This window comes from Vulpes vulpes, chromosome 1 (assembly GCF_048418805.1).
Source record: "Vulpes vulpes isolate BD-2025 chromosome 1, VulVul3, whole genome shotgun sequence".
NCBI lineage: Eukaryota > Metazoa > Chordata > Mammalia > Carnivora > Canidae > Vulpes > Vulpes vulpes.
In genome coordinates this window covers 148,916,682-148,940,983 of record NC_132780.1, presented here as the reverse complement: position 1 = coordinate 148,940,983, position 24,302 = coordinate 148,916,682, and the positions used below count along the sequence as shown (strand labels likewise).

Below are 24,302 nucleotides of genomic sequence, written 5' to 3'. Positions count from 1 at the left end.
GCAGGGCAGCAGCTGGGCGGGGAGCTCTGGCGGGAAGCGTGTCCTCGAAGTGGCTTCTGAACACCAGCCAAGATCTGTCGCCTGTTCTCTGCACGGCACAGCGGCTCTGTCCTCGCCTGCCCTCTTGCTCTTCATCTCGGCCTGCGCCTGCCTCCCAGGCCGCTGGCTCCTCCTCTGTCTCCACGAATGACTCAAGGTGACACAGTGTTGGGTGGGCAGCAGGGGTGGGACACCCACTTCTCCTTTGGCCCCGGCCACACACCAGTAACCACCTGTCCCAGGTCCCAGGCCACTGCCAGCCTGGCCCTTTCTGTCCAGCCTGGGGGCCTGTCTGCACCAGGCTCTGTTCTCTGACTCACCTGCCCTGCTCCAGGTGTGGCCTGCTTGGCAAGAGCTCCTGTGTGTTTGAAGCAGACACGTGCACGGCTGGGTGTGATGCGTCAGGCCTGGCTGGGAGTGGATGTGGGGCGCGAGGCTGCAGCCCGAATGACTTTGAGCAAGCACAGGGAGGGGTTTTTGACAACAATAGAATGACAGCACAGTTTTTTCTGCCAGAGGAGTACTGGGCCTCTGAGTAATACCTGTCCCTGCAGCCTCTGCTTCCTCCTCTCTGTTCTCTCCTCCCCGGGAGTGGTTGCCAAAGTGGCTGGTGCCCTGTGGGGCGCCGAGAGAAACAGAGGCCACTGGTGGCATCTGTGGGATTCCACCTCAGATCTGGCCCAGCCTGAGGCTGGGGCGGGCAAGCGGACAGGCCCCAAGCCTGTTCCTGGGTCACCACTGAATGTCACCTCTGCCCACTTCCACTAAAGGACAGAGACCACCCACCTCTGGCAGAGTCACCCCGTGGGAAGCAGGACCCCCCAGGAACCGTGTGCTGGTTTCTCTTTTCGGGGGGAGCCACCTCAGACACCTCCTGACCTGTCCCGTGTGTGCTGCCCCCGCCCCCAGGCCCCTCTCCGTGTGCGCGGAGCCCGGGGGAAACACCACGTCTGTCTGTCCGCTTCACTTCCTAGGTTACCATGAAAACGGAGTGGTGAAAGCGGAGAATGGGACCTCCCCACGGACTAAGAAACTCAAGTCTCCTTGAGGCCAAAGTGCCGGAACAGGGATCCTGTCGTGGGTGCCCAGCAGGAAGGTGGGGAGCCCGGCCCCCGCCACTGCCTCCCCCCGCCTGCTCCTGATGCTGCGTCTCAAGCAGCAGGAACCTGTCTTCGAACGGGGCTTTTCTTCTTTCTTCTTTCTTGGTTTTCTCTCCTTCCTCTTCCATAAACCATTCTCAATAAAACCAAAACTCTTCTTCTTTCTCTCCCTCAAGCCACCTCATGTCCTCACCTCTGTGCTGTGTTGGGTTTCTAGAAGCCCAGGCTCTCGTTGTTGTCTCTCTGCTTGCCTCCTCTTTCTCTTCCTTCATGGCTGCTTCCCCTGACTTTTCACCGTATTGTGCAATTTTTCTGTGTCTGATTTTTACAATGAGAGGGAGCTCAAATTGCAATCCCAGCCATCCAACACCCACCATCAGTCCCCAGGACCTGTCAAAGTCAGAAGCCTCGTGCCAGTGAGCCTCCACCCGGGGCTGGTCGCAGGCCCCTGGGGGGCCCTGTGTTGGGGCAAGGAGAGGAGAGACCAGCCCTCTGGGATCATTATCTCCAGGTGCTGATTAACCCAGATGTATGGTTCCAGTCCAGAGGCCTGGTGGCGCCACTGCCCCTTGGCAATGCCGGGGCATTTGACTGTTGGGCATGGCGACCTGTGACTCCTGAAAGGTGGTGGTAACTGTGTTGGGTCCCGTGACTCAAGACTGCTTCCTGGTGGCCAGTCCTGGATGGAGGCCAGTCAGCCCCCACTCTGCTGGGGAGGTGCCGAAGGAGGACAAGCCTTCCCACCCTCTAGAGCAAGAACAAAGTGGACAGGGCAGCAGGCTCTTCTGGAAAGGTAACGGTGGCAGAGATGATGGAGTGGTCGACCTAGGCCTCTCTTCAGCCCGGGCTGCTTTTTCAACTGTTCACCAGCATTCAAACCCCAATTAAACCACAGTTCACAGAGCAGTCTGGAGATGCGGGTCCTGAAGCCCACATGCAGGCGGCCCTGCGAGGGGCTGGCCTCATGGCCTGCCTTCGTCTCTCTTGCTGCAGGAACACCAAGGTCCCCCCACTGGCCCCCCTGGTGCTGCAGGGAGGGTCGCCCAGCTACTTACCTGCCCGCTCATCTGTTAAGTGGTTGCCACCCTGTGATGTTTGCTGAGCGTACCTGCAACGTTTTAGGCTGTACAAAAGCAGGACTGACTCAGATGCATCCGCAGGGTAGATGAGCAGACACAGCGGTGCCACAGGGAGGCCCCCGCCCTGCCCCTCACATAGTCCTTCCCTCTTCTCCACCCAAAGACAAGGCCCCCAAGTCTGTATGGGGCCTGGGGAGGACTTCTAGAAGGGGTCAGGCTCTTAGGCTCTTAGAGTTGTTAAGAACTCTTGAACTCTGCGCTGAGGTGTGGGGAGTTTTCAGTGGGTGTAGAGATGTTGGTGTCATTTGATGTGCTGGTCCTCTATTCTGGTATCACAGTAGAAGCTAAACCTTGGATTATTATCCTCAAAAGGGGGAGATGGGCCTTTTCATCATGGCAACTCCCCTTTCCCATGTTGCTTGTATCAGAGATAGATTTAATTTTCCAGGGTCTGCAGGATTTGTACCCGAACACCATCGTATACCCTCCTCTCTGTCCAGGATAGAGGTGTGGAAATGGGAAGAGCTACCCTTGGCCTCTGAGGAGCCTTAGGAAGCAGGATGGCATTTTGGGATAGATGCATTTCTCCCATCTTCTCTGACGCTTCTCTGGGCCATAGAGCAGAACGCTGCCAAGCAGGTGGCTTGGTGTCAACCCAGCAGATGAGCCAATACCCCCTTTAGCCACTTGACCAAATATCCGCACCCAGGCTGTGGTTTTGTTCACACCCCCTACCTTGCCCTGTGAGGCCAGCAGCCTCCATACCTGCCCCATCAGCCACACTGCCCATCCCGGTTCTCCCCTGGCTGCGTCCCGGCAGCGTGCTGCTCCCCGCCAGGGGCCACTCCCCCAAGTGAGCCCCCGTTCAGCTTTGGCAGGTACGCATGTGCTGCAGGCCAGGAGGTGGGGAGAGCGGCTTGAGGCATGCTGTCAGACGGCCTCCTTTCTCACGTCCATAGACATACTAAATATTTGTTGCTTGAGACCACATGGCCTCATGTTCCCTAAGTCTCCTGCAAGCGTCTGGTGCTGTGGCATGTGTGGTTCAGAGGTGGCACCCCTCCCCCACCTCCCCAAGTGGCTGGGGCCAACATAGGCTCTGTTTCTTAAAGGACGGGTGTGTGCTGGGCTGAGGGGTCATAAGATTTTTTTTTTTTCCAGCCATGTCAACACCCCTGAGACTATGAGTAAGGCTCCCATGTCACCAGCTGGGCCTTAGGCATGATTAGAGGGCAGGGGCGAGGAGAGTGACTGTAGGGTGCTTTGTCACCCCACTGGCATCCCCGCCACGTTTCAGAGCGGAGCCTGGGCTTGGCAGGCTGGCTCCGAGCAGGTTGCCAGGGGCGGAAATAACCCCAGTTCGTCCTAAGCTGCTTGTGCTGGCTTGTCCTGATTGGGCCACCTTGGCTGTCTTCGTGGGTCTTCAACACGCTGTTCTGTGCCCAGGAGGCCAGGCCAGCTCCAAGTTTGAGAGGAGGGCTCGGCAAGAGCAGGAGAACAGACGCTCATCTACCTCAGCACCAGCCGCCTTGCCCCAGACCTCCCCTGACCAGCCCGGGCACGGAGGCGGCTGAGCAGGTGGCAGTGGTGGGAGAGGCAGGCCATGTGGTGGGGCTGGGGGACCCTGTGCTGCTGGGGTTCGGTGGTGAGAGAGTTATTTTACCATCAGGCTCTGATAACTGTACTATTAATAAGTTACACGTGTTCTTTTTGAAGGTAGGGAAGTTTCTGGAGGAAAGGGGTGCAGGCAGAGCCAGGAGGGGAGCTGCTCTGCCCCCATCCTAGTGCTTTCTCACCCTGTGTGTGCTGGGGGCAGGGGGAGGCCACCAGACCTAAACGGTTGCCAGGAGCCTTTTCTGTTTCTCTCCCAAGGCAGGGCTCACTAACGTTTCAGAAACCAAAATAGACCTTGTGGCTCTGGCCACTTTGCAGGTGCTTCTCTTGACTGGAATCCCTCGGCACCTAGAGACCCCTGAAGCCTGGCCTGGGTGTTCTCGGGGGAGTGCGCGTCTGGGTTCTCCTCTAAAGACCTCCTTCCTCAGTACCCTTGGGCTTTTTTCCTAAGTGGTGAAGGAGAGGTAGGGACAGAGGATACCCCCTCCCAAGATTCCACAGGAGCAAATTCTGTTCCCTGGATGCCTTTTAAAATTTGCAGTGGCTTGCCAGGCCCCATGTGGCTATGGAAGGCTTGGTTTGGATTTCCTTCACAGGTTTTAGCCTTCCTGGTCGAGTGTTCCTCCCCGGCCGCAGGCCTCAGAGACCCAAGGGAACGGACTTCATTCCCAAATGTCGAATGTCACGGCTCCCTGTTCCTCCCTGACGGAGGCAGGACAACAGAGTGGTCTTTATTCCCTCCTGCTGCCTCCCCGCCCGTGGCCCTGCCCCTCAGTAGGAACTGTGGGCACGACTGGGGACCCGGGTCATTGTCAGATCGTGTGAAACTTCAATAGAGGCCCTCCCCGGCCCAGCTGGCCCCGGGAGGAAGTCTTCACCGACTCCCCTCCCTTCACTCTGGTGTTCCCAGCCATGGAGGGCAGCTGCCTCCCCTCCGGCCCACTCCCTCTCTGTAGAGCGGCCTCAGAAAAGCATTGGGACTTCTGTGTCCTGGGCTGACCCTGTGCTCGGTGACCCCTGAGGGCTCCTTTCCTGAGCAGACCCTCAGCCTTTTTATGTAAGAAGTGCCTTACTTGCTGCACAGTCTTCCAGCCTTGGCTTGTGCTGGGTGGCCTCCCCACACCCCCCTACCACAGCCAGGCCTCGAGCATGGTTTGTCACGTGACCCTGGACCCTGGTACATGTACTCGAAGAGGGGACATGGACTGTGACAGTTTGGCCTCATTGGTCTTGGTCCCCTCCCTCCATGGTGTTGGGGTCCAGAGTATGTTGTAGGTTTTGTTCCTGGTTTCTCCCTCGTGTCGGCTTTCTGGCCCACGTGGGCGGCTGCAGAAGCCCCGACAGCCCAGCTGCAGGCACCCGCACCTCCTACCTGGGGTGGGAGGCCCAGAGACCTCGGGGAGCACTAGGCCTCAAGGGGCCAGCGCCCCCCCCCCCCCCCCCCCCCGCCCCAGCACACCGGATTAAAAAGAAAGGTAGCCTGGCTATAACCTCCTCTTCCCATTCAACCCCCAGCTGATACAATAAAGGTGTTTACTTTTACTTCCCAGTCACAAGTGTTTGCTCACAGAGCCTGGGCTGACCGTGGGTCTCATCTGGCTGTTGCAGAATTCCTTGGCGCTCCTAATTCAGTGTTCCCTATGTTAGCAGCAGCTGCCTGCCTTGCTCCTCCGGGTTGTGCAATAACTCTCCCAGCCGGTGGTCTTTCCACGGGCCCCACTGTCCCCAAACACCCTGCAGTCGGGGAGGGAAGGGCCCCAGGGGAGGCTGGTCGTCATCCCCTACAGAAGAAATGGGTGCCACTTTCCCTTCGTTGCTGTCATTGTCTTCGTCCTGGCTGGGTTTCTGTGGCACTCTACTAGAACACTGTAGCATCATCATATAGTTTAACAAAATTCTGATGAAAAGGAAAAAAAAAAATCCCACCATCCTTACGATGGGGCATTAAATAGGTGTCTGGGAATAAGATCTCTTGTCACACCTGAGATGTCACCGTCATTCTGCCTAAAAGCATTCTAGAGTTTCTTGTTTGTGTGGAGAGGAAGGAGGTTGTTCTGAGAAGCAGCCCTGTTCACCTGCTAGGAGCTGGCTGGGCCTGAAGTACCACCGTTTCCTTGGGTACGGACGCGAGTGTTTATGTGATGAGACCACACACCTCATTTTTCACTTCTTGTTTATTAAACACCTGAAGGATGAGCTGAGGCTGCTGGTGCCATGAGCAACTCATAATGCAAATGTGGACAAGTTGTCTCTTTGTTTTTCTACTTTAGCCTGTTCATGTTATGGACCAAATTTCAACAAGGAACTCAAGGAAAATTTGTACCTGCCGTATTTATGCTTTCATGTAAAAGGTTTTGTTTTGTTTTGTTTTTTTGGGGGGGGGGTTCTTTTTACTTTCAGTGAACTTTTTTCAAAAGCCTTTTCCACGGTTTCTGTCTGGTTTTAAAACAAATTACAGTTTTGTATGGATTTTTTTTAAATGTACATTTTGAAAAATCAACAAATATTTTTGAAATAACTGAATAAAAGGCATAGAATTATCAGTCTAATTGTGTTAATATTTCCTTCTCTTGCTTTTTAATCTGGATGCTTCCATTTGCTTTCACTTGAAAAATAATTGTCAATTTTAGTCTCATTTACATTGTTTTTCACTATGAATCCTTTCTTGTAGATCTTTCTTGAGCTGTATTTGTTCATTTTGGTCATGTGGATGAGGGAATTAGAATCAAGGATGGAGAAAAGTTATCTCGAGTGCTAGGTAGTGATAGGCAGTTTTGAGTCTGTAATTATAAAGCAGAAGAGTGGAAAGGAGTTTTGACACAAGGTTTGCAGACAAGCTCCCCGGGGAAGCACCGCAGACTCATGCCTGCTGCCTTGTGAGGTCCCAGGCTTAGAGATGGAAGCAGGCATGCGTGTAAAATATTAGCGTTGGTGCCAAATAGTATTAGTAATGACGGGGGGGGGGGGGGGCGCGGATTGCTGGTGTCAGTTCTGTGGCCTACTCTTGCCTGCAGCAGTCTGAGCTTTCCAGAGCCATCTTTAGAGATCTCAGGAGAGGAGTGCAGTCATAGGTGGTGGTTTACACCCACCGCGCATGAGGATTCTACAGGATGCGTTCACCTGAGGTGAAGGTGAATGACACCCACAGAGGCCAAGCTCTGGGGCAGACTTGGGTTTCCGTGTCACTCTGCCATAAGCAGCTAGGTGACCTTGGGCAGTAAACCTTTCTGAGCCTGTTTGCTCATCTGTGTTCCACAGTTCCGGAGGCTGTGTACTTGCTGCTTGTTTTTGCAGGGAGTGGTGGTGGTGAGATTTGAGGGATAGTGAGGCTCAGTTCATGGTATAAGTAAAGCATTTAATTTTTTTTTTTTTTTATGAACACATGTACTCAGGTGCCAGCAGGATATTAATGAGTCACTCACCCTAGGGACCCTTGATTCTCTGGAAACATTTAGAGATCTCTCCACCTGTTGGTCCCAAATACCCTCCAAGCCTATAGCTGTGGTCTGATACACCATAATTAGATGGTATTTTCAAGGCCTCCTGGTGCGGCAGACAGTTGGGTCCAGGCCCAAGGCCCGAGCAGTGGTTAACTCGGAGCACTCTTTGCCGTCAGGGCAGCTTTTGCTAGCCCCAAGTGCATAAGCCATTCTAAGGCACCCAGTGCACACTGTTCAGTTAGAGTGGGTAGCTGCACTGTTGGCCTCTGGGCCAGACGCTAGTAGTGAGGTCGCTTGTCTCCCCTCCCTGGTGACCCCTCACACGGGGCCAATGCTCCTCCCTACGATACTGCTTGCTGCAGGCCAATGCTCCGCTCTTCTGTCACCTGAGCCAGGACCCCAGCTGGTTGCTGGGTGGGACTGTCACCTGGATGACGTCCGATGGCTGCGGCACCACCGGAATTCACTAGGAGAAGGATGTACGTGTGTGGCTCCTCCACTCAGCTGTCGTGTGGAAATCAGCGGGTCTGAGTGGGGAGCGTGCAACCCCAGCATGACCTGCTGGCTCTGGTCTTCTGGGAAGTGGTCTGTCCCAGGGGACAGAGCAGACAGATCCCAAGCATCCGTCTTGGTTAAGGCTGGAAGCGAGGAGCAGACCGTGAGCTGCAGCGACGTGTGTGAATGCTGCCCGCCGTGCTCGGGACGTCCTCTGGGGCCACATCTGACCTTCACAGTGGGGCTTACATTTTTTCATCCTGCTCCCCGCTGCCATGGGGCTGGGACAGGGAACCAAAGGAGAACTGTCAGACGAGGTTAGATGGGCTCAGAGCCTGGACCACAAAAGGTGGTCGGAGGGCCTTTTCCTGAGGTCTCCATCTCAGACAGATGGAAGGCGGTGGGGATCTCTATGTGCTGCAGTCGGTGCCGGTCCATGGAAGACTGAGGATCCAAACTTCTCTGACCTTCCCTCTTGCAAGGGCTGTGGGGAAGTTACTGGGGTGTGGTTTCTTGAAAGGGGCTGTAGAGATGCTGTAGGGCTACAAGCTGAGTGAGGGAGGTGCTTTGACAGACTCGGTTTGACATGTGTCCCCTGGAGTTCAGAGCATATGAGATTTAGGGTATCTGATTCCCACCTATGGTGCATCTCCAGGAGAGGGACCAGCTGAGCTGAGCCATCTAGATGGACACACTGGGTCAGGGTGAAGGCCCTGGAAGGGTAAGCCCGCGGGGACCCCCACGCATAGGCCTCCAAGGGGATGAGGAGGAACCTGGAGGGAATGTACTGCTGGACCAGGTGCGCTGGGGACTGGGCATCTGTACCGAGAATGGTGCACTGGGAGGTTCCTGTGGGAAAGGGTCCTAAGAACTCACAAAAGCTGCCCTGAGAGAGAGCAAGAGCCAGCCTTTCGGCACATGACATGCTCAAAACCCTGACCCAGATTAGGGCTCCACCTGCCACAGAAATAAGACTTTGCCCTCTTCCTCTTCTGGTATCCCCTTCCCTCCCCTCCCCTTCCCTTCCCTTCCCTCCCCTCCCCTTTCCAGGTACTGCAAAGGCCAGAAGCAGCGGGACAGCCAGATGGGGGCAAAAGGAACAGAAACCAGAAGGAAGAACAAACCCACTGTACCTATCCTAGCACCCACCCTCTCCCCTCCTCTCCCCCCCCCCCGTCACATACACACACACACACACACACACACACACACACACACACACACACTCACACGCTTCTCAGCTTGGGCAAGCAGGGTATAGAGCTTAGTATTTTTACCTTAGACTGAAATGGACTTCTGAATACTCAGAGCTTAGGCTTTCAATAGTTAAGAGACTGCGGGTAACATTTAAAAATGAGGTCTTGAGATACCGACCTGGAGTAGGAAAGAAGTCACCATATATCGTCTTGCAGTCCTTTTAATAAGCTAGAGGTAGTTTGGCTCCTCAGCAGAAGGAGAATGGCAGGAAAGGTCCCCACCAGCTCTGAGAGGACAGCTGCCCCTCGTTTACACCACTGCCCAAGGGAGGAAGACGGGAGGAATCTGGGCTAGCATTTATAAAGATGGGGGTAGTGGTGGACTTTAACTTGGAAACAGCCCTGCTTCTAAAAAGCTGAGGCAGAGTTCATTAGATAACTAATAACTATTTTTCCTCCCATCTCAAGACCAGGTTCTTGAAAAGCAGCGTTTTTCTATCTATATATATATTTTTAAACTATAATTCACATCAAGGAATATGTTTTCTATTAGGACCCAGTAAATACACGCTCAGTTGAAACAAAAGTTTCGTGAAACAATGTATAACCTACTATTTGTACCACACTCCTATTCTTTTCCATTTTCTACTAGTGAGAACGTGAATTTCCCTACAATATTGGGGTAAGCAGGCACGTGGTGGTGGGGCGGGGGTCATCGGCTCGCAGCAACAGCAGTACTGAGTGCTTATTTCCAACACCCCAAATGGTGCTTCTCTTAGCTTTCCTTCTGCTCTTAATCATTCTATACCTGTATTAGGCATTCTATACCTTAATCATTCTATACCTGTATTAGGCATTCTATACCTTAATCATTCTATACCTGTATTCTATACCTTTCTCCAGAGAAACGGAACCAGTGGAACATATGAGTAGAGAAAGAAGTTTATTATAAAGAATTGTCTCACATGATTATGGAGGCTGACAAATCCCAAGATCCACACTCAGCAAATTGGAGGCCCTGAGAGCTGACAGTGGAGCTCTAGTCTGCAGGCCAGGCCAGCAGGCACCAGACCTGGGATGAGCCACTGTTTAGTGGGAGTCGTAAGGCAGGAAGAAGTTGAGGTCACAGTTCAAAGGCAGACAGGAGGGATTCTCTCTTCCTTTGGGAACGACCAGCCTTTACTATTCAGGCTTTCAACGGATTGGATGTGGCCCACCCACGTCCAGCAGGGAGGGCAAGCTGCTTCACTCAGCCTACTGATTCAAATGTTAATCTCATCCAGAAACACACCCCCCCCAAAAAAAATGAGTCTGGGCACCCCGTAGATTGGACAAGTTGATGCACAAAATTAACCATCACAATACCCCCTCCTCCCCCTAAATAAAGCACCGATTTTAGCTCTTAAAAGACCCAATTTTAATTTAGATTTAGGTAGGATTGAAATCTAAGAACCAAAAAGCAGAATTTTAAGAGCCCTGTAAACGCCTCTATGAAAAGCACAAGGGGTTTCAAAACGTAGGGCTAACCTCAAAGCCTCGTCCTGCGTTCTCTCGTCAGCCAGGTCAGTTTGAGAAGGCACGCACGAAGTCATAGTAGTTAATCTTGTCTTCTCCGTGAGAGCAAAGCCTGATCAGCTGCGGAGAGAGCAGAGAACACGTGACGCAGAGCTGCAGGGTGCGCTTAGCAATAACCATCCGCAGCCCTTGGAAGCCAGGCCAGACTCCCTATCAGCGGTCTCTAAGATGCTCCTGTGCACCGCGCAGGGAGGCCAGACGTAATCCCCATCTTCAACTTAATGAAGCTGAAGCTCAGAGGGAGGCAATGGCCCGCCTGAGACTTCAGGACTAACATTTATGAGAACATTGTCATTTCTAGAGCACTTTTAATTATTTTTATATTCAAATATGAGCTTTGTCCACCAGTCTGCGCAGAGTAAAACTCCTAAAATAGCAAGCTGCTGTGATCACGCCTAACAGAAGGATCTAGTTAGGTCACTGCTCACTTGGTCTTAGTCAAAAGGCCGAGAAGCAGTGCATCACTGCTCAAACCATGTCCCCTGATGCTCAACTGTAGAGGGTAGTGGTAGTGACCTGCTGTGGTTACCTTTATGTGTGCAGATCCTTGCCACCCACACCTTCCCCACCTCGCTGCCCGCTGACTGCAGTTCCTCCTATGTCAAGGTCACAGCACAAATGACTTAAAAATCAAAAGCAGGCAAGCTGTCAATGTGAGCTTTGGGAAGCTAAATGGGCATTTTCCCAAGTGAACACATCTCTTCTGCCATCTTCGCCCCTCCCTTGCTGATGTTCCAGTATCTGAAAAATCCTCATCTCCAACCTAGGCCCTACAGCACCACAGGACAGACTCCCCTAAATGAGTCTTCACTTCTAAACATCCCCTTTTTGCTAAAAGATCTTTAAGAAGGTCTACAGCAGTGGTTTTTTATCAGCGAGAAGTCTCCATGATAAGTCATAGTCATTGGCAATTGTGGGAGAAATTTTTTTCTGGGTTCCAGGGAAGCTCTGGCTAAAGGGATTTCTAATGAAACCCTCTTCCACTCACTCATGAAAATTCTAGGAGAATGTCCATGACCTTTCTCCATTTGCAGCTGGCCATGTGTGTCCCCTTACTGGCAGAAACCACTGCCACCTGGCAGTGGTCACACCTTCTCCCAGGCTAGCTATCCTGCTGGGTACCATAAGCACTGGCTGTCGAGGGGGTCATAGGCTCCTGCTCAATCTAGTTTCCTCTGAGTCTCCCTTCAGGGCTGCCCCTCTTGGATCACCTCTGTAGCCCTCCTTCAACCGGATATGGCTTATAAGCCACTGTGTGCCATCTAGCCCATACCCACTTAAAGAAAGGCCCTTCAGCAGCCATTAGCAAAGAACCCCAATGCGAGAATCCAGGGGAAACATCATAACCAGGGCCGAATAAGAGATCTGATTTGAACATCTTAAATTTTTCTGTTAAAATATACAATTGCCTCTGGAAGAGAACAAACAGGTGTTCACAGCCTCTGCAATCTACCCAGAAGAACAATTCATACTGACCTCCTTAATCAAGGAATCATCAATCGGGAGGTTGAGAGAGTCACAGATTTTAAAGAATCTTTCTTTGTCGACAAATCCTGAAGCTTCCTGGTCATAAATTTGAAATGCTTCGTGAATGTTGTCTTTGCACGGGTGATCTTTCAGTTGCTTCTGGATTGTGTCTATTAATGCTTCCAATTCCTGCACACCTGGAGGATCCTCTCTAGTTTGCTTGCTGTGGAAAGGAAGGAAATACCTGGGCATCTTATTTATTCTTGACCAGTCTTCTCTCAGTGACCAGAGTTCTTCTCTGGTGTTGTTGAGGAAGCTTCTAGTGACAAATGGCTTTGACACTGAGCTGACCGGCAACTGACCACCTGCCTACAGGGTTTGCTGATGACTGGGGAGCCTGAGTAGAGCGTTTCTGAACTCTAGCTCCATTCCCCGGCTGCCACCTGTTAAATCACTGCACCCCACAGAGCCAAATCTACTGCCTCCACCTCCCTAAGGTCAGGGTTTGTATGATTCACCTGCTGCTGCTTAATGCTATTGCAGATCCATACCATCTATGTTACATCATCTAAAAATAAGTGTTTTAAAACTTTACACACACGGAGTCAGGAATCTCTTATACTTTTAACATGCTCCAGTTTACTCCTAATTTTATGAAAGATGATAGATTGAGAGGTGTAGGCTTAGCATTTATTGAAATGAAAAGAGATTAGTAACACAGCTTTATAAAGAAGGAGGTTGTCCCTTCAAAACACAACCAGGATAAGCAGAAACCCACTTTTTATTTTCTCTGAACACTTTGTGTGTACTGTTTGTACTGTTCCAAAAAATAAAGAATTTTAGAGCTGGAAAAGACTCACATTTCATCTTTACAAACCTGCTTTGGGAGAAAATGAGGGCCTGAATAAACTCAGAAAGCACTCCTCCTCCTTTTTCGATGATGAAGGAACAGACTCAAAGACCTTAGAGACTTATTCCAGTTGTCCCTTCAGAGGCAAGACTGGAATGGATATCTCACTTAGGTTCTGATGTGTTCTTTCAAGTATGCCCAACCACCTCTTGCTGACCCCTCTCCCTCCACACCATCACAATACCTGTCCCACCGTGGCTTTCTTGTTCCTACTTCCTTCTGCACATAATATTCAAAAGGTTCACTGTTCTAAATGGCCTCTTTCAACTTAATTCCCTCTTGACCTGTTGGCAACCCTTGGTGGGAAAGGTATAAATTGCTAGGACATTTCAGAAACAATTTGAAAAACATGAAGCAAAAGCCCAGTGAAGAATTTAAAATAATTTATCCTAAGGAAATAATCATGAGTTGTATATAAAGTTGGATACAATCTAATAAAGCTGTTTTGAAACAGCTAAAGGTCTAAAAAAAAATCATCCAAAAATCAGGAATTAGTTAAGCAATATCCAAAAACAGACAATATAATGATAATTCAATATGGACAATGTTGCAGGAAGATTAGATGGATTTGTTAGTGAGAAAAATCAAAAGTGGATACAGAAGGCTGTATTTTGCATAAAAGTTGGGAAGGGAATAAGAACATATATTTAAATTTGTTTATAACGTGCAAAGAAACTCTGGGAAGATATTTTAAAACCAACAAAAAGAGGTAGTTACCTATGGAGAATAGAGGATAACAACCAGGTAGATGCAAGACAGAGTGGGAGTAAAACTTTTCATTTGTCCCTTCAAAGATTTAATTTTTAAAATTTTAAAATTTTGTTATATATATATATTATCACATATTTTTATTTTATATATTTTATTATATATATAACATCCCATGAAACATCAGAAATGTTCGTGGTATACTATCAAGTACAAAAAGCTAAATACTAAAGGATTATTCTATTTTATATGCATATTAAAGCAATATTGGAGGTAATCATCTCTGGGTTAGATTTTAGGAAATATTTTTATTTCTATTTTCTAAATGTTTACTCCCTGGATATTATTTTGAGCATATGTTACTTTTATAAGTAAGAAAAAAAACTATAAGTTCTAATAAAAATCTCTAGTATCTAAATGCTGTCTGGCATTATTATTGAAGCAGAACATGCGTATCTGATGGGTATACCTCCAATTCTATATACTACACTAAATTATGAATGACTGCCAGGGAGCTATTTTAGTGGCAGAAAGCAGTCAAATCTCAATCTTCCATATCTTCCCAAGAGTAGAGCCGTAGGGTATATATATTTAAAATGTGACGTCTCTGGGGCACGTGGGTGGCTTTGGCTCAGGTTGTGATCCCCGGGGTCCTGGGATCAAGTCCCGCATTGGGGTCCCCACAGGGAGCCTGCTTTTCCCTCTGCCTATCTCTCCCTCTTTCTAGGTCTCATGAATAAGTAAGTAAAATCTTAAAAAAAAAAAAAAAAGTGATTCTCCAATCATTTTGGGAAAGAAAAGATAACTCCCTTTTCTGAAGGGGCCAGATGTTCACACTGCTTCATACAATAGGGAAAATGCTTATGGCATCTGCTGCCTTTGAGTATGATGGAGTTAATTCAAACAGAGCTTGCTATTTAAGACAGCTAGTGAAAATTACAAATTACAGCCCCTATTTTATTGGTCCAAACCAGGACCATTCTCTAGAAAAGCTGTAAGACCCACGTGTTAACAAAGGACCACAGGGGCCCAGTAGTTATCCTTAACAGGGACTGCCAACAGAGAGGTGGCTGGGTTCCCATCACTCTAGGTGCAGACTGTGTACCAATCCCTCCAATGCCCTTCTTTTACTTTCCATAAAGCAAACAGGAGTTATATAGGGTGATTGATCTCCCGTAGGTAAGAAAGACATCAGGGTTTCCATTCCACTCTTAGAATGTTTTTCTAGGAGCAACTTGGCAAAACCCTCTACTTAGCAAAATGTAATGGAATTCACATATTTTCTTCAACAGCAGAGAGCCTTCAACCTTGTTTTTTTTTCTTTAATTAAAGATTTTTATTTATTTATGAGAGACATAGACAGAAAGAGGCACAGAGACACAGGCAGAGGGAGAAGCAGGCTCCATGCCGGGAGCCCGACGTGGGACTCGATCCCGGGACTCCAGGATTGCACCCTGGGCCAAAGGCAGGCGCTAAACCGCTGAGCCAGCCAGGGATCCCCAACCTTGTTTTTTATTATATTGGAGTGTGGTTGGTTAGTGGGCAACTCTTTGATGCATTAGAACTTTAAAGTGTGGCCATTTCACTTGCAAAGGTTCAGCATCAAACCCTTGGTCTGACCTTAACTCTTGTTCCACGCTCCAGGGTCTCTCCTTGGCCCCAGTGAAGGTAGACCCACTCTCAGGACAGGCAGTCCCTTGCTCAGAGAGTTCTGGATAATCAGGAAGCTGAGCAACATTCTCGATTTCTTGGTGCTTTTCTCTGGTGAGACAGAAGAAATTGTAGTAAAGAACATGAGCTCTAGAATCTCACTTATTCAAAAGCTGTTTTACCACTTAAAGTCAACATGATCTTGAGTAGATTGCCTAATTGTTCTGTGCCTCAGTTTCATTATCTGTCATATGGGAGCTTTGAAAAGAAGCCACCTCATAAAGATTGTTGTTAGAATTAAGTGATTACATTTGCAGCACTTAGTACTTAACATAGATACATGCAAATGTCAGCTTTGAACAAAGTTCTTTGACAGTCTTAGTAGAAATATTCTCTCATCTCACAACTATTTATTGACATGTATGGCTCAATGTTAGAAGGAACTTGTCTCTAGTAAGGATCTCTGCTTTCCAGAAGGAAATTAGGACATGGACTTTAAAATCATTCACTGAAGGGAGAAGATGACCATTACCATGTAGAGGAGGTACAAAGCCTGAGAAGATCAGGAAGGGGTGAACTAGGAGGTGGCATTTGACCTATAGCCTTGAAGGATGTGAGGGCTTGGACCTACAGCATGAAATGTAAGGAACTGCGGACAACGGGGAACAGCCTGAGAAAAGGCATGAAGAAAGGAATGCTGGGGCTTAGTATAATAAAACTGTTTATCTGGGGTGTAGAATGTGGAAAGGTAAGCTGGAACTCAAGTTACATGGGCATACGGAGACACACTATGGAGGTTCTCAGATACCAGATTAAGAGCTTTAGAGTTCAAGTGATGGAGATCTCTTAATAGTAGTATGATGAAGAAATCAAAAGAGATCAAAGGGAAGTTTAAAAAATCTTGAAACAAATGTAAATATGACATATTAAAATATGGGATGCAGCAAAAGCCATTCTAAGAGAGAAGTTTATCACAATAAATGTTTACACTAAGAAAAAGATCTTGGGGCATCTGGGTGGGTAACTCAGTCAGTTAAGCATCTGCCTCTTGATTTCGGCTCAGGGTTGTAAGATCAAGCCCTGCACTGGGCACCATGCTGGGTGTGGAGCTTGCTTAAGATTATCTCTCTCCTCCCTCCCCACTTCCTGCTCATGTGCTCTCTCCCTCTCTCCCTCTTGCTGTCTCTCAAAACAAAAAACAAAAACTCAAAATACCCTAACTTTATACCTCAAGAACTAGAAAAAGAAAAAACTAAGCACAAAGTTAGCAGAAGGAAGGAAATGATAAAAATCAGAGCAGAACAATGAAATATAGACTAGAAAAATGATAGAAAAGATCCATGAACCAAACAGCTGGTTTTGTGAAAAGATCAAATTGACAACCTTTTAGCTACACTGAGAAAAAAAGAGAAGACAAAAATCAGAAATTAAAGGAGCTATTACAACTGATATCACAGAAATATAAAGAATCATAAGAGATCATTATGAACAATTATATATCAACAAGTTGGATTACCTGGAAGAGATTAATAAATTCGTAGAAACAAAGCCTAATAAGACTAACTCATTGAGCTAGAAAATCTAAGCAGACCAATAACAAGTAAGGAGGTTGAATTGGTGATAAAAAGTCTCACAAAGAAAAGCCTAGGATCAGATGGTTTCACTGATGAGCGCTACCAAGGATTTAAAGAAAAACTTAAAAAGCAATCCTCCTCAAACTCTTCCAAAAAACTAAAGAGAAGGGAACATTCCTAAATGCATCTTATGAGGCCAGCATTACCCTGATACCAAAGCCAGACAAAGACACTACAAGAAAATTACACATCAATATCTTTGGTGAACTTAGATGCAAAATTTGTCAATAAAACACTAGCAAATCAAATTCAACAGCACATGAAAAAGATCATATTCCATGATCAAATGGTATTTAACCTTTGTATGTAATGATGGTCTAACATATACAAAGTCAATAAATGTGATACGCCGTATTAGCAGAATGAAATAAAAAATCATATGATCATCTCCATGAAGAAAAAAGCATTTGAGGGGATCCCTGGGTTGTGCAGCTGTTTGGCGCCTGCCTTTGGCCCAGGGCACGATCCTGGAGACCCGGGATCGAATCCCATGTTGGGCTCCCGGTGCATGGAGCCTGCTTCTCTCCCTCTGCCTGTGTCTCTGCCTCTCTCTCTCTCTTTCTCTCTCTCTCTCTCTGTGACTATCATAAATAAATAAAAATTAAAAAAAAAAGAAAAAGCATTTGACAAAATACAGCATTCTTTCCTGATAAAAACTCTCAACAAATTAAGGATAGAAGAAACCTACTTCAACATTATACAGGCCACATATGACAAACCCACAGCTAACACCATATCCAATAGTGAACAAGACAAGGATGACCACTCTTGCCACTTGTATTCAACATAGACCTAGCCAGAGCAATTCAGTAAGAAACAAAACGCCTCCAAACACAAGAGAAAGGTAAAACGGTCTCTGTTCACAGATGACATGTACTATGTGCCGAAAACCTTAAGGACTCCACCAAAAAAACGTTAGGACTAAATCAACAAATTCAGTTAAGTTGCAGGATTAAAAAAAAAAAGTATAAGAATCAGTTGTATTTCTATACATTAAGAATGACTTATCTAAAAGAAAAAATTCCATTTACAATAGCACTGAAAACAATAAAATGCTTAGGAATAAATTTAAGGACATGAAAGACATGTACACCAAAAACTGTAAGACATTGAAAGAAATTAAAGAAGGTGCAGAAACGAATGGAGAGATATCTTGTGTTTCTGGATTAAAAGAATTAATAGTTGTTTAAATCTCCACACTATGCAAAGCGATCCACAAACTCAATACAATCCTTATCAAAATTCCAATGGCATTTTTCACAGAAATAGAAAAAAAAAATCCTAAAATTTGCATGGAACCACAAAAACCCCAAATAGCCAAAGCAATCTTGAGAAAGAAGAACAGAGCTGGAGGCATCACACTTCCTGATTTCAAACTATCATTGCAAAGCTAGAGTAATCAAAACTATATGGTACGGGCATAAAGAGAGACACATAAGCCAATGGAACAGAATAGAGCCCAGAAATAAACTCATTCATGTATAGTCAACTGTCTTTGACAAGAGTGCTGTGAATAAGCAATAAGGAAAGGACAGTCCCTTCAATAAATGGTGCTGGGAAAAATAGGTATCCATGCAAAAGAATGAGACAGGATCCCTATGTTATAGAACTCACAACAATGAACTTAAAATGATTAAAGACTTATAAGACCTGGGACTGTATAACTCCTAGAAGTAAACAAAGGGAAAAAAGTGCCTTAACATTAGTCTTGGCAATGATTTTTTGGATCAGACACCAGAAACACAGTCAACAAAAGCAAGAACAAACAAGTGGAACTACGGCAAGCCAAAAAGTTTCTGCACAGCAAAAGAAATAATCAGCAAAATGAAAAGGCAACCTATGAAAAGGGAGAAGATATTTACAAATTGTCTTAGTCCACTCGGGCTGCTATTACAGAATACCAGAGCCCAGGTAGCTTATAAACAACAGAAATCTAATTCTCATAATAATGGAGACTAAAAAGTTCAAGATCAGGGCACCACAGATTCCATGTAGTGGCTGGTGAAGGCTCTTTTTGGTTCATAGCCAGTATCTTCTGTGTCCTCACACAGTAGAGGGAGGCTAGCAAATTCTCTGGAGCCTTTTTTTTTTTTTATAAAAGCAGTAATCCCATTCATAGGGTTCTTATGACCTAATCACCTTCCAAAGGCCCTCCCCTCTTAATACATGACATGGCCTCTTAATATGGACCAGGATACCAACATATAAATTCTAGGGGACACAAACTATCAAACCACAGTGCAAACCATGTATCTGATAAGGGGTTAATACTTAAAATATATAAGGAACTCCTACAACTCAATAGCAAAAAAAATAAACAATCCAATTAAAACATGGGCAAATGACTGGAGTAGACATTTTTCCAAAAAGGATATACAAATGCCAGTAGATATATGAGTAGATATATATCAACATCACTAATCATGAGGGAAATGCAAAGCAAAAACCACAATGAGATATCACCTGTTAGGATGGTTATCATCAAAAAGAGATAATAACTTGGGGAGGGTGTGGAGAAAAGGAACTCTTGTACATTCCCACTATAGGTAGGAATGTAAATTAGTATGGCCATTATAGAAAACAGTTATGGAATTTCCTCAAAAAATTAATAGGGGCACCTGGGTAGCTCAGTCAGTTGAGCATCTGTCTTAGGCTCAAGTCATGATGCCATGGTCCTGGGATTGAGCCTTGCACTGGGCTCCTTGCTCGGTGGGGAAGCTGCTCCTCCCTCTCCCTCTGTCCTGCTTTCTCTTTCAAATAAATAAAATCTTTGGAAAAATTAAAAATAGAACCATAATAAGATCTAGGATCTAGGCCACAATAGCCAAACTGTGGAAGGAGCCTCGGTGTCCATCGAAAGATGAATGGATAAAGAAGATGTGGGTTATGTATACAATGGAATATTACTCAGCAATTAGAAATGACAAATACCCACCATTTGCTTCAACGTGGATGGAACTGGAGGGTATTATGCTGAGTGAAGTAAGTCAATCGGAGAAGGACAAACAGTGTATGTTCTCATTCATTTGGGGAATATAAATAATAGTGAAAGGGAATATAAAGGAAGGGAAAAGAAATGTTGGGAAATATCAGGAAGGGAGACAGAACATAAAGACTCCTAACTCTGGGAAACGAACTAGGGGTGGTGGAAGGGGAGGAGGGCGGGTGTTGGAGGGGAATGGGTGACGGGCACTGAGGCGGACACTTGACAGGATGAGCACTGGGTGTTTTTCTGTATGTTGGTAAATTGAACACCGATAAAAATTAATTAAAAAAAAAAAAGATCTAGGATCTAGCAATCCCACTTCTGGATATATACCTGAGGGAAATGAAATCAGGATCTCAAAGAGACATGTGCACTCCCATATTCACTGAGCATTATTCACAACAGCCAAGATTTGAAAACAACCTAAATGCCCATAGATGGATGAGCAGATTTTAAAAACATGACACATACATAAGAAACATGGCACAATGGAATGTTATTCAGCCATAAAAAAGGAAATCCTGCCATTTGTGACAACATGGATGAACCTAAAGGATATTGTGCTTAGTGAAATAACCCAGAGAAAGACAAATAATGTATAATCTCATCTATATGTGGAATCCTAAAAAAATAAAAAAAATTAAAAAAAAGGAACTCCTAGAAACAGAATAGAAGGGTGGTTACCAGGGGCTGGGCGAAGGGGATGATGTTGGTCAAAGAGTACAAACATTCAGTAACAAGATGAGTAAGTACTGGAGGGCTAGTCTACAGCATTGTAACTATGATTAATAGCATTGTACTGTATACTTGATATTTGCAAAGAGATCTTAAGCATTCCCACCACATACACAAACACATACTCCTAATAAATGATAGCCATGCGAGGTGATGGATGTGTTAATTAACTTGATTGTGGTAGTCATTCACAATGTATATCAAATCACCACGTTGTAGATTTTAACTATACACAATTACACCTCAAAAAGTTGAGGGGAGAATAGTCTGATGAATTTGGAACCAAGTTCCAGGGTGACTGGTCTGATAATATATGTAAAATGGATTAAGGGAAAGAGTAGATGTGGGCAGATACACGAGGAGATATTGTGGAAGCCCAGGTAAGCAATGATGGAAGTATGGCAGACACCAGTGGTTCCAGTGCAATGCAACATTCAGCCTCTCCTTTTCCTAACAGTGCCCTTATCTTGTTTGGAGCAGCAGTTAGGAGTGGCTGTGTGACAGTCCAGAGAATGAGATGTCAGCAGAAGTTGCTAGGTGGGGCTCTTGGATAAACCCTTTAAAAACAGGAAAGACATGGTGAGATTGGCTGTTCAGTCTTTTACCCTTTGTCCTTCCCCTTCTTCCTGCCTGGACTACAGATGCAATGCTGGAGATGGAACATTCACTTTGTGGAAAAAGAGTGAAAAGTAGAAGGACAAAAACTACTTGCTATGGATATCTGAGGAGAGAGAGAGAGAGAAAAAAAAAATCAAGTCTCTATTGGCATTGCAGAGCCACCATACCAGCTCTAGACTGCTTCCCTCCAGATGTTGTATTCCAGGAGGAACATAAAACTCCACTGGGTTAAGCTAATATAAATCTGTTTTTGTTGTTATTATGTGCAGAAAATGCAACTCCTAACTGATTGAGTGCTTTAAATTAGGAAATGGTGGGGAGAATGAGAATGAGAAGTCAGAGGCAAGATCTATTATAGAATAAAAGAATTTAACATATTGAATATGGTGCAAAATAAAAGAGGTCAAAGGTACCTCCAAGGTTTCAAACTAAGTTAGATGGAACACTGATGTGATTAAGAGAAAGTGGGCAATTAACATTTAGTGCTTGCCTTCTGTGTGCCAGACACTATACATATGTATCACAACTCATTGTTATCACCACTTTGAGACAGAAAGGAAGAAAGAAGGAAAAGCAGTGTGCTAGAAAGATGAAAATGATAATGGCCTCATTTTTTGTGTGTTGTACAAACTGTGAGGTACTGTGGCTCAGCTTGATGAGGACACTGAACAGGGCAACAGGAATCTAGGCCTAGAATCAGGAGAATGGTCAGGATGGAGAGCAATTTATTTAGACACTGTGCAATGACGTAAGATTGTCAAGAGAGTTTAGCAAAAGCAAATAAGAGGACCAAAAATAGGATCTTGAGAAACACCAATCTAGCAGACAAAAAGTAGCAGAAAGATACAAATAGGTTTCCAGAGAAGTAGCAGGAGTATCAGAGACTCTGACTTTCCAGAACTCAAAAGATGGCTTCAAAAAAAAAAAAAAAAAAAAAGGGTGATAAAGACTTCTAGGGAAGATGGTGGAATAGGAGGGTCCTAGGCTCACCTCAACCCATGGATACACCTAGATAATACCTATATTAATGTAAATAACCCCAAAATGACCCAAAGAATGGCAGAACAGATCTCCACTGCTACATGTAGAAAAGAGGCCACACTAAGAGGGTAGGAAGGGCAGAGATGTGGTTGCGAGCTAAAAAGACCCACGTGACTGTCCTTGGGAGGGAGGGACACCATCAATGTGGACAGAGAGAGGAGAAGACCCCACCCCAGGCAACCAGGCACAGGGGACTCACAGAGGGTTAGAGAATCCCCATAACATTTGGTTTTGAAAAACAGAGGGCCTAATAATCATTAGGGCTTAAATTTAAAGATGAGCAGCTTGGCTCTGGGAGAACCAGGAGGGCAATAGGTAACTGAGTCCCTGCCCTTAAAGAGACAGCACAACAAACAGCCCCACTGAAATACAGCATAGAAGCAGCAGTTTGAAAAAACACCTGGGATATAAATGAGGGGGATTTGTTTACTAATCTCAGAATGTGCTAGAGGAGTAGGGATGTTTGAGAGACCTCCTTAAGAATAAAAGGGGAGTGGGGTCCCGGTGGCTCTGTCAGGTAAGTGACTGACTTCAGCTCATGCTTCAGTTCATGACATCATTAACTCAGGGTCTTGGAATCAGGCCCTGCATCGGCTCCAGGCTCAGTGAGGACTCTGCTTCTCCCTGTCCCTCTGACTCCCTATCTCCGCTCATGCCACACCCCTTCAAACAAATAAGTAAAATCTTAAAAAAAAAAAAAAGAGAAGGCACCATTCTCCTCCCCATACCCCTACCCAAAATAAAAGGACACCTGTGGGAACCAGGGCAGCACGAGCACTCTCCACCTAGTTTGCTAATAGCACACCAGATCTGTGGGTTCTCCTGCAGAAACTACCTTTCCAGCCCAGGCGGGGCAGGAGTTTTAAGCCCCAACCCCTTTACACAGAGGACCAGCATGGACTTGCTGGCACAGTACAACCTGTCCCCTCCAACCTGACCTTGGCAGGAGTTCATCCAAAAGTTGTGGCACAAGCCTGGCAAGGTGCAAGCAGCCCTAAGAGTTTTCTCCCAGCGCCACTCCAAAGTGACTTCTCCTGCTCCAGGGAGAGGAGAAAATAACCACACACACCATTTGCACTATGATCCCAGCAGTGGGCTGGGGACAGACATCTGGTCTGACTATAGGTCCTGCCCATCAGTGAAAGTTTCTCAGCGTACAACAAAGGAAGAGTGCCCTGTAGTTTAGTGCTACTGAATCTTTGGCAAACACCTCATCTGACTCAACTCAAGCCCAAGGTGGCCCCAGAGTGGCCCACCACAGGGACCAAACATTGTATACAACAGGCAAAGAGAACCACTGCAGACAAATGGACTGAAGAAACAGAGTTAGACAGAATGAGGAGACTGAAGAATATGTTCCAAATGAAAAAGCAGATAAAAATCACAGCAGGAGAGCTAAATGAAACAGATAGGTAATATGCCTGACAGAGAATTTAAAATAATGCTCATAAAGATATTTGCTGTACTTGAGTGGATGACCTCAGTGAGACCCTCAACAAAGAAATAGAAAGCATAAAAAAGAACCAATTACGGATGCGGAACTCAGTAACTAAAATTAAATATGTATGTTTATATAATACTTCTATATTTATATATTAATATTATATATATTTTATACACTAGAAGGAATAAATACTAGACTGAACAAGCAGAACAGATGAGCAATCTGGAAGAGAGTTATGGAGCACAATCAAGCCAAACAGGAGAGAGAAAAAATAAAAAATGAAACTAGACTAAGGAACAGAACACCATCAAGTGTAATAATGTTCACATTATAGGGATCCCAGAAGGAGAAGAGAGAGAAAACATGGCAGAAAATGTATTTGAAGAAATAGCTGAAAACTTCCTGAATTTGGGGAAGGAAACAGAAATCCAGATTCAGGCAGCATGGAAAGCCTCCAACAAAAATCAACCTAAGGAGTCCACACCAAGGCACGTAGCAATTAAAATGGCAAAAAGTAAAATAAAAAAATAAAAAATAAATAAAATGGCAAAAGGTAATAAAGAGAAAAATC

General features: G+C 46.0%; 2 protein-coding genes across 4 annotated transcripts in view; one reads left to right on the top strand and one right to left on the bottom strand.

The window, feature by feature from the left end:
* TRAM2 (translocation associated membrane protein 2) overlaps nt 1-6,381 on the top strand; it is an 83,847-nt gene extending 77,466 nt beyond the window's left edge. The window contains exon 11 of the mRNA XM_025991053.2: nt 1,014-6,381. Coding sequence (XP_025846838.1) covers nt 1,014-1,087 — 74 coding nt within the window. The 3' untranslated portion in view covers nt 1,088-6,381. The remainder of the gene's footprint in view (nt 1-1,013) is intronic.
* A 1,566-nt stretch (nt 6,382-7,947) lies between these two features.
* EFHC1 (EF-hand domain containing 1) overlaps nt 7,948-24,302 on the bottom strand; it is a 66,401-nt gene continuing 50,046 nt past the window's right edge. For 2 of the 3 annotated variants that reach the window (XM_025991052.2, XM_072733740.1), the window contains 3 exons: nt 15,244-15,384; nt 12,015-12,228; nt 9,890-10,598 (listed from right to left, as the gene is read on the bottom strand). In XM_025991052.2, coding sequence (XP_025846837.2) covers nt 10,527-10,598; nt 12,015-12,228; nt 15,244-15,384 — 427 coding nt within the window. In that variant the 3' untranslated portion in view covers nt 9,890-10,526. Of the gene's footprint in view, nt 8,049-9,889; nt 10,599-12,014; nt 12,229-15,243; nt 15,385-24,302 lie in introns of those variants that run through there. The other variant, XM_072733737.1, reaches the window with a different exon arrangement.